Raw genomic sequence first — 12,749 nt, 5'->3', positions numbered from 1 at the left:
CAAAGCCACCCCCCGCGGAACGAGAGCCATCCACTTTGCTCGATCCTCTCTTTCTCATTCGTCAGAATAGGCGATTCGATACGCTTGGCGATCGAGACGAAATCATTTTAGAAGTGAAATGATGTCGTTGAAAAGTTTTTCATTATCTCTCTATCTTTAAAAATGACAGATCAAAAAGTATGTCTTTAAAAAATAATATAATATAAAATTTTTTAATCCTTATAAATTAGATCAAAATATTTAATAATTTAAATATCTGAATTTTTATTTGCATATTTTTATGTTGTTTTGCAGGAAAATTATTTGATAATTAAATAATTTTAAATAATTAGAATATTTAATATGGACAGGTTGATTAGATTCAAAAATAGCATAAAGTTATGTAATTATTATACTTGACGGACTATAATCTGCGACTTCTAGAGTTTGAAATCTCAATTAAGCTTGGCTATCCTCGCAACTGAGACATGTCGCGATAAAGTTACGTAAGGCCCAAAATTTAAAGACGCCTTAGATTATGGGTTCCAAGGGTTTGATGATTGCTCGGCTCTCGCGGTCGACTTGGACGAGCAGTCGGGTTACAAAGACACGAGACGCTATCGCTATCACAAGGGCTGCTCCGAGAAGTCTCTGCGAGGGGTTATTAGCGCGGAATTATTGTCATTGCGGGAGCCTTGCAGCCCTTTCACCGCTCATAGGCTATACACGCGGCGATAATGGAGGCCGGCGGGTGCGCGCCCGCCAAGGCTCCTTCCAAGACTAAGGGCGTATTCCGTATTTTAACGGGCAGCTTTGACAATGGACCACCGTCGTTCTTGTATACGACTTCGCGGCTGCGAGAGATAAAGGTGCTAGTACACGAGCCATACATTTGCACTCTTATGTCTTGCGCGTGTATTGGGCGTTCTATGGCGGCTCACTTCCGCTTTGGACGCCCAATAACATTGGCGATGCCGGTTTAAGCTTCTCCTTAATGATTCATCAAACTCTACTCCAAATAGTGAGCTATTTTTATGATCTGCGTATTTAACAGTATTGAGCGTAATTAATTCAGCGCGTGTATTATCAGAATTGTTTACATTACATTTTTTCTCTTGGCAAATTTTTTTACAAATTCATGATGAACTTTTAGAAAAAAAAAGAATTTTTTTTTAGAAAAGATACTAATCTTTTTTATATCAAATATTACTTTCAATAAATCTTAAATTTTGCGAGGCTTACGCAATGATAAGTAGAAATAAGATAAAAAGAAAATTATATTTCGCCTGATAGTGATAAAGAAAAATAAATTTTCGTTACTGAATATGATTCGTATGTTTCGTTGTAAAATATTTATTAGTATAGTCAATATTTTTTTCAATTGCAATATGAGCAATGAATAATACAGAATATACCGACCAACATTTCGTTGCAGTTTTGAGTGATTATCTTTTTAGCGTAATGCTTTCAAAGGTACATATATATATATATATATATATATATATATATATATATATATATTCCTATTAATAAATAAATAAGGCATAGAAGAGAGAAAGAGAGAGATTGCGCCAGTTCGCGCGCCAGGGTTACCACTTTTTCCGCATCTCTGAGAGCATGATGCTTCAAGTGCTCGAGCAGCCACGGGAAATACAGAAAGAGAGAGAAAGACAGGACTAAAAGTACGTGGAAGGGAAAATGTATCCGTGCCCCGGCAGTGGAACGAAATACGAATGCCGAGAAAGGGGATGCGCGCAGGGGACGGCCGATGTCTACCACAAAAGCCATTGTCCGCCACTTACTGAATTCGTCGAGCCTCCCTCACTTTCCACCCCGCTATATCCAGCGTACGCGGAGAGAGAAAAGAGAGCGAGAGCGAGAGAGAGAGAGAGAGAGAGAGAGAGAGAGAGAAAGAGCTACGCGCGCCACCCGATGTAAAACACTTCCCGTGAATTTTATTGCTCTAGGTACCTCCTCGTATACCTCCACGTGCACGATGCGGCACCTAACCTACCTTACGCCCGACCAGGAACCGCCGGGATCACCACCCCTTTCAGCCCCTCCGCGTTTGCTTATACGCTCGGGCGTGAATCTGACCGCGGGAACATTCAGACGTACGCGCACGCACACACGCGAATGTACAGAGGCACGCATGGGTCCGTACATCGTAGTTATTGCTTGTGTACACACAGGATGCGCGGCTGCGAGTGTATTTACCACGGACGGGTAGGCGGGTCCGCAGTTACAAATGTCACCGTAAAATTACTTTTTAATTATCGTCGAGAGGATTTCGCTTATTACGCGATATTCCGCTTCGCTTCTGAGACGGAGGCAGCGGCGGCGGCGGCGGCGGTGGCGGCGGCGGTGGCGGCGGCGATGGTTGGCGGCGGAGGCAGGAATTCGCCCGAAATTTTCTATTTTGTTCGCGCCGCTGACCTCTCGACCGTCTCGTACGGGGTCCGGCACTTTTAATTTAGATAAGATTGTCCCTTTTATACGTCGCGAGGCATATAGAAAGCCTCACGTAGGCCGTTGGCATCGTGCTGCGCTCCCGAATCGAAGTAATTCTTACCTTGGCGCGATTGTGACCGTCTGCGTTTCGCGTTTATAATCAGAGTAGATAATATGAAAGAGATAGCATAAAAAAGTATAAATGATAATACGAGTACCGCGTATTTTGTATAAAAAAATTAAATAAAATTTTATTTTATATATATGCATATTCATATTTCATATTCATATATTCTCTTATCCTATTGCTATATAATATTTATAATCATCTCGATATAAAAATTGTTGAAATTTTGACGAATAATAATATATTAAGAACTTAATATCTCAAAATATACAAGGTCTCTCTATCAACACTTTATCATTTGCCGATATTGATCTTTGTACGACATATCAAATTCGTTTTACGTATTTCAGATGAGAGCAACTTAACGCTCCACAAAATTCACTTACTTTTAGCGAGGTGTTCTCGAGTGAGTGCTCGAGAAATCGCCGCGAATGAAAAGGTCGGCCAAGAAGCGGTCCTCTTTCGTCCGGCGAATATTATCTCGGCGACAGCGCGGGCGATTCGTTTGCCCGGCGGTAAATCCGCGAATTAAAGAACTTATTCCATTTGGGCAGCCAAAGGGGTGTGAACGCTTTCGCGTTCGTATTATCTCCCGGCCCGGCCGTCGGAGACGGGGAGACGGGGAAACGGGGGTAAAAAGGGAAAGAGAGCGTAACCGGCAGGAAGGCGAGGACGAAGGACGAGGGCTGGGAATGACCTGGCGAAAGGCGCGAGAGGAAGAGAGAGACAGCCCAAGCAGGAGGGAGAGAAAGAAAGAGAGAGAGAAGACGCGTTTAGACGTTCGTTCCGCTGGTAACAAAGATAACTCTATGCAATAAAAATGATTCAAAGTTTCCCGCGGCGGATGGCGGTTCCGATGGCGGAGCGGTTGACAATGGCGCGTCTTTGTCTCCGTCCCGCACCGCATCGCCGTCCCCCGACCCGCCGTCACTTTTGCCCACCGCTTCCCTCGTCCGTATCCTGCGACACCTATCTTCCGGTTTAAAGTCCCGGCGTGCGCGCCAGAGAGGAACCTCGCTAACTTTTATTATTTACGACCGATATTTCAGCCAGGCCCGAGCGCGTACACCCGGTAGCGCGAGCGAGCGCAAAGTGGCTGTCGCGATGCGACATTATGTCAGTGGCGTTTATTAATCGTAATCGATGCCTTCAAAGAGCTAAGAAACGATCCAAATATCGCGTCCAATCTATTTAGCGCATCAATTCGTTAAAATCTCGAGTTATCGTAATTTTATACAGAGTTTGCTACCCTTTCCGTCGTTTAACTCGTGCATTGTGCGGTTGGAATACTTTAGTTTTTAATCGATTCTTAATGACGGTCAATGACGATTAATTCACGGTGTTGTGAAGTAAAACGAAATGTTACGTCATTGCGTTATTAAAACGACGGTCGAGTGAAATTAACCGAACACGGGGCTTATCGAATCAACGGATGAACGGGCGACGATCGGCACCGAGAGACCGTTGGACCCTCCATTCGCACACTTACCTCTCTTCTCCACCCTCTCGTCACCCTTGCGGGCACCTTTATCTACCTATACCTATACGCATATACGTACGCGACCCTCTCCCCGATGAAGGGTCTGAATTTGCATTTTATTCGCAGTCGTGGAACCGCGGGTCCGTCCGTACGGGCAACGCTCCTCCGCGGCGCGGACATTTATTTTAATTAAATTACTCCGGAGCGTCGAACAACCCATTTCCTATAAATTATCCCCTCGCCGCTCTTTTGCGTTCGCGCGCCGAGGCATTAACGTACCCGCTGATCCCGCGGTGCCATTGAAATGAAATAAAAGCACCAGCGGCGAGCGAGAACGAAATGTACCGCTTGACCAATTCTCACCGCGATATTCCACCGCTTCTCTTTCATTTAGCGCAATCGTTTCCCGCAAGTGTGCTGGTATTCTTAAGAGCCCAAACGCTCCAAAGAGACAAATTCATATTGTGCTTTTTCAAAATTTCTTTTCAAATTTTTTTCGATATACAGAATGATTCATTTTATAATCTAGAGATAAAAAATATTTTGGAAATGATTTTGAATTAAAAAAAAAAAAAACGAACATGTAGATATTGAAGAAGTTCAAAGAAGTTGTTAGAATATTGCAGAAAAAATTCCATAAGTGAAGAAATATCGGAGATTTCAAAGCCATTGTTTTTTTTTTTTTTTTTTTTTAATGGAACCTCGTATTTTTTTACTGTATGATGAAAAAGCGTGCGATTATTATTATTACTGATTATTCAGAAAATTATGGTTATAAATGATAAGAATAATATAACGGGACAAATGAAACTTGTTGAAATTTAATTTAAAATTCATAATGATTTTAATAATTTATTTAAAAAAATTTGATAATAAAATATTACAACAAGATATGAATGAATTCGTCTCGCCATGCTCTTTCATCATACAGTAAAAAAAGTACTAGGTTTCATTTAAAACATTAAAGATGGCTTTGAAATCTCCGATATTTCTTCACTTATGGAATTTTTTCTGCAATATTCTAACAACTTCTTTGAACTTCTTCAATATCTACATGTTCAATTTTTTTAATTCAAAGTTATTTCCAAAATTTTTCATTTATAGTTTAAAATGGGTCACCGTGCAGTAATGTAAATATGTGCATATAGATGCACATCTATATGCACATATTTACATTACTTAATTCATATCTAATTAAACAATCAGTGTATTTAAAAAAAAAGAATTATAGGTATATAAATAGAATCATACAGACAGATCATTCGAAATTGATCTTTCTGAGATGTTTGAAGAAATGGAAATCAATTTTTCTTAGTTATTTACGATTTTGTAATGTATTTTTTGTGGATGATGGAAAACATTTATTATGTTAATATGCATTAAAAATAAAACTAAAAATGAAATGAATTGCAATTTACCAAATATATATATAGATTACCAAATATATATATATATATATATATATATATATATATATATGTTTGTATGTATTTTGATTTATGTTTGCAATAATAACAAATACTTATGCATAACAATAAATATTTTCATACATTCATCTGTCCTACGATTTACAAACTGCAGTTATTTTATACATTTCATTTATGAAAATTAATGAAAAAAATAATATTTTTTACATTTGATAGAGTAAGTGCAAGTGTTGATACAAGCTAGTGTGATAACAAGTATATGATACTGCGATTAAATTTGGTGTATATTTTATTTATTTCGTACTGCATTTTGAGTTCAACCGTCAAAGAAATATATAAGCAAATAATTCAAAAGCGAATATTAGCGTAACAAATCTCGTTAAATGTAATAAAATTCATCATTCATAATTGCAATATAGTCAATGATAATGTCATAATATCAGTTGTATTCAATTTTCACTTTTATTTCCTATATCAATTTGCCAGACATCAGAGAATATCTTATTGTGAGGAAATACGGCTGTCTCTTCGGAGGTAATACACAGCGAAGCGGCGCACGCGTTAGCAATCGGCGCGTCGTCAAGGTTAGGTTAGGTTGCACGACGCAACGCGCAATTTGGCATGACGCCGCTCTCGCCTATTTACGTTCGATCGAGAAAAACCCTTCGACGATCGACTATTGTACGAGCGCGTAATATGCACGATGATAATCATTTTCTCTCACCTGATAAGGGATGTCCTCGTCGATCTTGCCGCGAATCGCCGCGACGTTGAACGTGAGCACGCAGCACTTGTCGGCGTTCCACACGTACAGCACGTTGTCGCGAATCTCCAGCACGTTCCGCGTCTCCTTGGTGCCGGCCGACAGACTCGCCTTAATATCCTTGAACAGCCTCTTCTCGTTCAGGCACAACAAGTCCGTGCACGACATTTTTTGTCCGAAGGCGAGCGACGACGCGAAAGGTTATGGCAACAAACACGCGCTCCCGGCACAACGACATTGAAGTACACGTCGCGCCACAGTCGCCGTTTCTCCTACGGCCAACTTCGCGCCGTATTCGTACTTTTCAAAACAACCATTGTCATTGTGTCCGCGAGAATTACAGTTGGTTTCCGCGAGATTTTACGTTTCGAAAAGCGACGAAACGCGTGTGAGTGAATTATTTCAACATTTTTTTTTTCACAAAATATTATTAATCGTGAATATCATCGCGAACCATTAAATTGCAGCTGCTACACGAGATGATTATCGATCGTGGTGTTCGCCGCGAGATTTCAGATCCGTTCACAAGTGAATAATTAAACTGAAGTTGAATTAGTTAGATTTCGCAATCGAAACGATAGCGGGTAAGCGAATAATATTAAATTATTGCTAACATTAATCACAGTTTGAATCTACGATTGTAATATATTATTAATAATTAGCATTTATTTATGAAAAGTTTAATATTTGATAAAATTAGTGGCGCTTCTGCTGATATAAACAGATGAAAGTTAACATGTTCATTATTATAATCACCAATTGATTGATATCATTAATCACACATCACACACACACACACACACACACACACACACACACGCGCGCGCGCGCGCGCGCGCGCGCGTGTGTGGATAATGATATCAATCAATTGGTATATATATATATATATATATATACACACATATATATATGTAACGCACAATTATATTTGTAAAATTACATTTATTACTGAAAAAGCATAAAAAAATACTTATTTAAATATTAATTTACAGAAGTTAATATTTTTATTTATTAAAATATTGTAATTATATTTTTTATATCTTATATTTTTTAGCATAAAATAATACATGTAATTTAAACAGAATTATTTAAAATTTGTTTGATGACGAACATGTAACATGTGTTTATACAAATAAATAAGAAAAATAAATTTGTTATTGTTCTTCTTAAGTCGCTGTTTATATATTTTTGAAAATATTGAAAGAAAAAAAAATCTAAAGCAACAACACTTTCGCTTCCAGGCCCCGGAGGGATTCGAACCCTCGATCTCCTGTTTACTAGACAGGCGCTTTAACCAACTAAGCCACGGCGCCGTTGAAGAAGTGTGAGTATTTACAAGTTATCAGGATATTTAGCAAATTCCAACATGCCTTGCATTTTGAATTTCAAAATGGAATCGTAATATTTTTAACATTTTATTACTTGGGTTTTGTATATGTTAAATATTTTTCTACATTTTAGATATATTATAATCTGTGTATTGAAAGAATAATAATATAAATATCTATATTATAAGATTATCGTGATTCAATATTACATATGAAAATATATATTTATATATAACGTAAAAAATATTGAAAAAAATAATGTATGATTATAAAAGTAATATTTGTGATTAAGGGTTAAATTAAGATTTAATTAAATTATTATCTTTTATTAAATAACACTTCAAATGATCGCATAAAATAAATGAAACACATTATATGAATGAATAATTCAATACGATTTTTTAATATATAGTCAGAGTATTTTTAAATATAAATTATAAAAAAAGATTTTGTTATATTTACAATTTTAATTAATTTATAATAATTTAAGTCTTTTATTTATAAATTTATTAATGACAATTTTTTAAATTTTAATCTGAAACTTATAAAATTTGCTTTAGTTATTTGTAAATAACATAATAAAATTATACTTGGAATTGATATGCAAAATATAACGCCCCCGGGTGGGCTCGAACCACCAACCTTTCGGTTAACAGCCGAACGCGCTAGCCGATTGCGCCACGAAGGCGTTGATGCCTCGTAGCTCTTTAGAACTCAATAAGAACTACTGTTTTCTTTTCAAATAATTTTCTTTTTTATTTATACACGTATTTCATTTTTTTGCACAAGTGTACACGTATATATTATTTTATGTACAAAGTAATAATAATATTTGATAAAATCAATCAACATAGGTTTGAATCTGTTATATATAATATCAAAACATTTTTTTATTAATAAGCATAATGATAATCATAACATGATTAAAACTATTTAATATTTATAATTATGTAATATCCCGTTTGATCTTATTTATTATCTATTTATGCGAAAAACGGAATAAATATATTAGTGAGATCCGCAAATTGCTTGGTGCATGCAAAGTGATTTGCAATTCATTTCCCGATAACGGCCGACAATGAATTGCATTAAGATTCCGCGTTTCTAGAATACCACTACCGACAAACGCACGCATCTACAAATCCAAATGCAGCGTACTATGATACGAATCGAACAGGTGTGTTAGCGCAAGAAAGAGATCGCGATGAAATATTGTTTTACATTGGAATAAATTCGTTATAGTCGTAGTTGTGTGTTGTGCGCGGCGATAATACACGCATATATATATATAACGGGAAATAATCCGACATCGAAACCATATACGGTTAATTAAATGGGGTCGGCTCATTAGTAACTGTCTATATGCAAGGCGATGGGCGAGACGCGATTGGAGGGTGGTCCCAAGGTGATTTATCCGTCACGATGGATCGCAGATGTTCGACTGGTACGCGACGCGGGTCATCACGATACTGTAATTAGGATGATAGCGCTTCTATATGTATGCAGAACGAAAACACACATCCCATTCAGGCACATAATATTTGGGTTATAGGAAATAGTACAGTTACAGTAACATCGTTCTCGAATTGGACCAAGAATGTAAAATGTATCTCGTAAAAATAATAGGAGTCAACTAAAAACATTAGTGATTTATCAATTATATTCAATCTATTTTTTATATCTTTAAAATATCTTTCCTGCATTATGAGGAAATGTAAAATATTTCTATCATTGATCCAGTTATTGTAACTAATTATTCTAATTATTGTAAACGATCGGTAGCCCGTAAATATCGTATCGTAGTATCATTTAGTAACTCATAAATCGATATACATCATTATAGCAAGATTCGCTCTTAGATCTCCGTCGGATGGAGACCTTCTGGTTCGGCCATGGTGACACTAACGGTCTGTTTAAATTGTGTGTTTAATTACACAAGTAAGAGACAGTCGCCGCGAAATTTATCGGTCACTGTTACCGTCCCCTTCGTTCCTAATCTACGTAGCAGATATCTACGCTAAACAGAGGAGAACATATCCTTTGCCTGCAATAAGACGCTTCTCATTGCTTTTTAGTGCCTCTTCCCAAAGGCCAAAGCAATTAGATTTATCAAGCATGCACACATATAATTTACTAACATTATTACAGTTGTAACCAATGTTAGGCTAAATACGACTTGTAATATTGAGCATAGCTTATAATTATGATATTTAAGAATCACTATGCATTTTTTTAAGTTTTGTATAAAAATGGTTACATGTGTATTTTTACTTAATTTGCGCATAAAAATTCTAAAGAAATTAACAGCAGTATTCAATTTTAGTTAATAATATAATATAGAGCAATGTCATATAAATATTAATATAAGTATAAAAAATAAATTCTGTTTAGAACATTATTTTTCATACTTATATTAATACTTATTATTATACATTCTGTTTTATATTTGTGAAAAAAAATTTTCTTCCGTGCAGTTGCGTATCTTCAGGATTCTGCATATCTTTGGGGTTCTTTTTAATTATCAAAGAATTTTTGTTACACAAGACTGAGTACTTGTATATATCGCTAAGGTTAGAGAATACATGGATCTTGCTTCTTATTGGATAGGAATTTATGGCCATAAATCTAACTGGTTCCCGTCGAGAGGTTGAGCTTCCTCCTGGAAGTTTACAGTCCCTCGTTCTCTCTATCCTGTAACCAACATCCGCTCCGTCTCTCTTGTTCGCGTTTTCCATCCCTTCCCGACACGGAAAGCACGGTACTTTACAGGCCATGGTGGGTGTCTATGATGAAAGTGTGCACGTTCTAGGATACACCGAACTTGTAACGATGTAACGGGTGAGCATTGCACCGAAATCATGATGAATTCATTCAGAGTGCGAATTAACGTCCGGTCGGGGGTAAGTTTCGCTAAATGCCCGGAAGAGAGAACGCACGCAAAACCGGCGATCATCAATATTCCATTATGGTAAACCAAAGTTGAGATTTAGCAAATTTGTTCATTCAAGAAATCACTAGAATTTATTAACTATCTCAGTTACAATATTTTAGTTTGTTATAAATATGTGTCGATTACACATTTCTTTATTTTCTGTCATTATTAATTAATAAATGTTACATTTTTTATTTGTTTAATGTTATTAATTAAATTTAATTAATATTGTAAGATAAATAATGACTTTTCTTTTAAAACATGTACATTATCTTGTAAAGTAATGAAGATATGTACTAATCGTATTTATATTAAAAATAATTGACAATAAAAACATCACACCACACACACACACACACACACACACACACACACACACACACACACACACACACACACACACACACACATTTTTTATAAAAATGTAAGATTTGTTTGTGTGTTAAACAAATCAATTCTCATTTAGAAAATTTGTATAATGATGAAAAAAGATCGTCAGAAATATATCTATAGTCATGTCATAACAACAGTTATCATTTCTATCTTACAAGTATGACGTTTCTCTGGGCAATTCTTAGCTTGTTTTCCTTATTCAATCAACTAATGGCCTGCAGGATGAAGAGTCCAACAGAACAGATCACGAACACCCGGTAGACAATACGTCTTGGCACTCGTAGGTCATTGTGGCGTTGAAAGGGAGTAACTTATAGGGGCATTGGGAATTACCAGTTTATTATTAGGGAGATAGCATAGAGGGCCAAGATCAGGGGTTGCTGTTAATTCTCCTAACACTTGGCTCCCCGGAGAGAACACGCTGCCTTAAGACTTCCTCCTTCTCGACTCATCCCACTGTACGGCCGACATCTTGAATCGCTGCCGTGTTAATTAGTACGACTTTAAACGCGCCCGCATGTGGTAGCAATCGGGATTCCCTGAAATGGTTTCGGCGCTACCTTCCGGAAGATGTTAAGACTGATACGCAATCTTAGGGTAAAAAATTTTAATATGCGTGTACGTGTGATTGCGATATTTCTGCAGATTCAATTTCAAGCGAGACCATTACGTTTCGTAATATGACTTGTCCTGCAATCATGTAGCCGATAAAATTTAATATCTCTGATCCCCTTTCTTTCCTTCTAAATTGTGTTTTAGATTAAGATTTCATAAATGTCATGCTTTGATCGAAATAGGTTAAGTTTTCTATTATTTTTATTCCGATTTATATTTATTGATAGAATACGAAAGGAGGAAAAAATAAGAACAAGGAAGAAGAAATTTATAATTTATAATATAAGAAACGAAATCAATGCGACAACGATATTTAAAAAAGGCTATAACTATTTTCCGATATTTCGAAAGGATTTAAAAACAATTTAGCATAAGAATATTTTTGTAGAAATATAGACAAAAACATATTTAACTAAGTTAATTATTCAATGTTTCAAATACGCTTCTCGTTCTTTTAGAAGATAAAATATCTTTCGCCACCCTCTTTAATCCAGATACGAAGGTGAAACATTTTCGGAGGCTCGGAAAGACGAGTCGGCGAGGCTTTGACGTATGGAAGATGTCAGTTGCGGGCTGGCACAGTGGTGTCGTCGATTCGTCTTCCCTTTAGCCGCCACCTTTCGCGAATCCTTTCTGTTTCGCTATCCTTTACGTTATATAAATGATGCCTGCGTCTGGTAGCCACTGGCAAAATTCCGTCAGCCTCACCATAGATTATTCTATTTTCGGAGCTCTTCGATTTATCAATTGGTTTCTTCTGGTTCCTCCTAGAGATCTGTTAAATTTCGTCGACACACTAGTGACTAGATAAATAAAGATAAAATGTTGGCCTACATTTGTGCCTCTTTCTATACGTGTATCTACCGATATTGGTTTCATTCTACTACTATTAATTATTTTTGTTAATAAATCCAGCAAAAAAAATGTTTAATAAATAGAACTTATTAAATAGTATTTAGAAAATAGCTGATAATGAAATTACAAATTGGACAATATTTAATTACAAAAATTAATTTTGTTTGAAAACATTTTTTAATTTAATATTTTAATTAATACTTTAAATACTTCGAATGTACCTTTTTATTAGACGCAATCTCTAATATATTTACGTGGCACAGGATCTATTTTTCTTAATCTTGAGAAAGAAGCGATGTTAAGTGACATAACAAATAGATGTATTACATTTAATATACATAGAGAATAATCAAAATCGTGGAGTGTACAAACGTTTATTTATAGATTTTCACATGTCGA

The 12,749-nt window shown here is 36.3% G+C and overlaps 2 protein-coding genes and 2 non-coding genes across 6 annotated transcripts in view; 1 reads left to right on the top strand and 3 right to left on the bottom strand.

The window, feature by feature from the left end:
* mbo (nuclear pore complex protein Nup88) overlaps positions 1–6,487 on the bottom strand; it is a 65,026-nt gene extending 58,539 nt beyond the window's left edge. Inside the window, exon 1 of the mRNA XM_089076395.1 lies at positions 6,189–6,487. Coding sequence (XP_088932521.1) covers positions 6,189–6,395 — 207 coding nt within the window. The 5' untranslated portion in view covers positions 6,396–6,487. The remainder of the gene's footprint in view (positions 1–6,188) is intronic.
* LOC105422581 (uncharacterized) overlaps positions 6,474–12,749 on the top strand; it is a 532,825-nt gene continuing 526,549 nt past the window's right edge. For all 3 annotated transcript variants that reach the window (XR_016139114.1, XR_016139110.1, XR_016139116.1), the window contains exons 1-2: positions 6,474–6,811; positions 7,469–7,551. The gene's annotated coding sequence lies outside the window, so the exon portion shown is untranslated. The remainder of the gene's footprint in view (positions 6,812–7,468; positions 7,552–12,749) is intronic.
* TRNAT-AGU (transfer RNA threonine (anticodon AGU)) lies at positions 7,467–7,540 on the bottom strand. The gene has a single exon. It is a non-coding gene; the product is annotated as a tRNA-Thr (tRNA).
* TRNAN-GUU (transfer RNA asparagine (anticodon GUU)) lies at positions 8,170–8,243 on the bottom strand. Its single transcript has one exon. It is a non-coding gene; the product is annotated as a tRNA-Asn (tRNA).

The sequence above is a fragment of the Pogonomyrmex barbatus genome, unplaced genomic scaffold, assembly GCF_055798465.1.
Source record: "Pogonomyrmex barbatus isolate J1 unplaced genomic scaffold, ASM5579846v1 scaffold2, whole genome shotgun sequence".
Lineage (NCBI taxonomy): Eukaryota > Metazoa > Arthropoda > Insecta > Hymenoptera > Formicidae > Pogonomyrmex > Pogonomyrmex barbatus.
The sequence above is the reverse complement of the archived record's forward strand: the minus strand, read 5'-3'. Positions and strand labels throughout refer to the sequence as shown.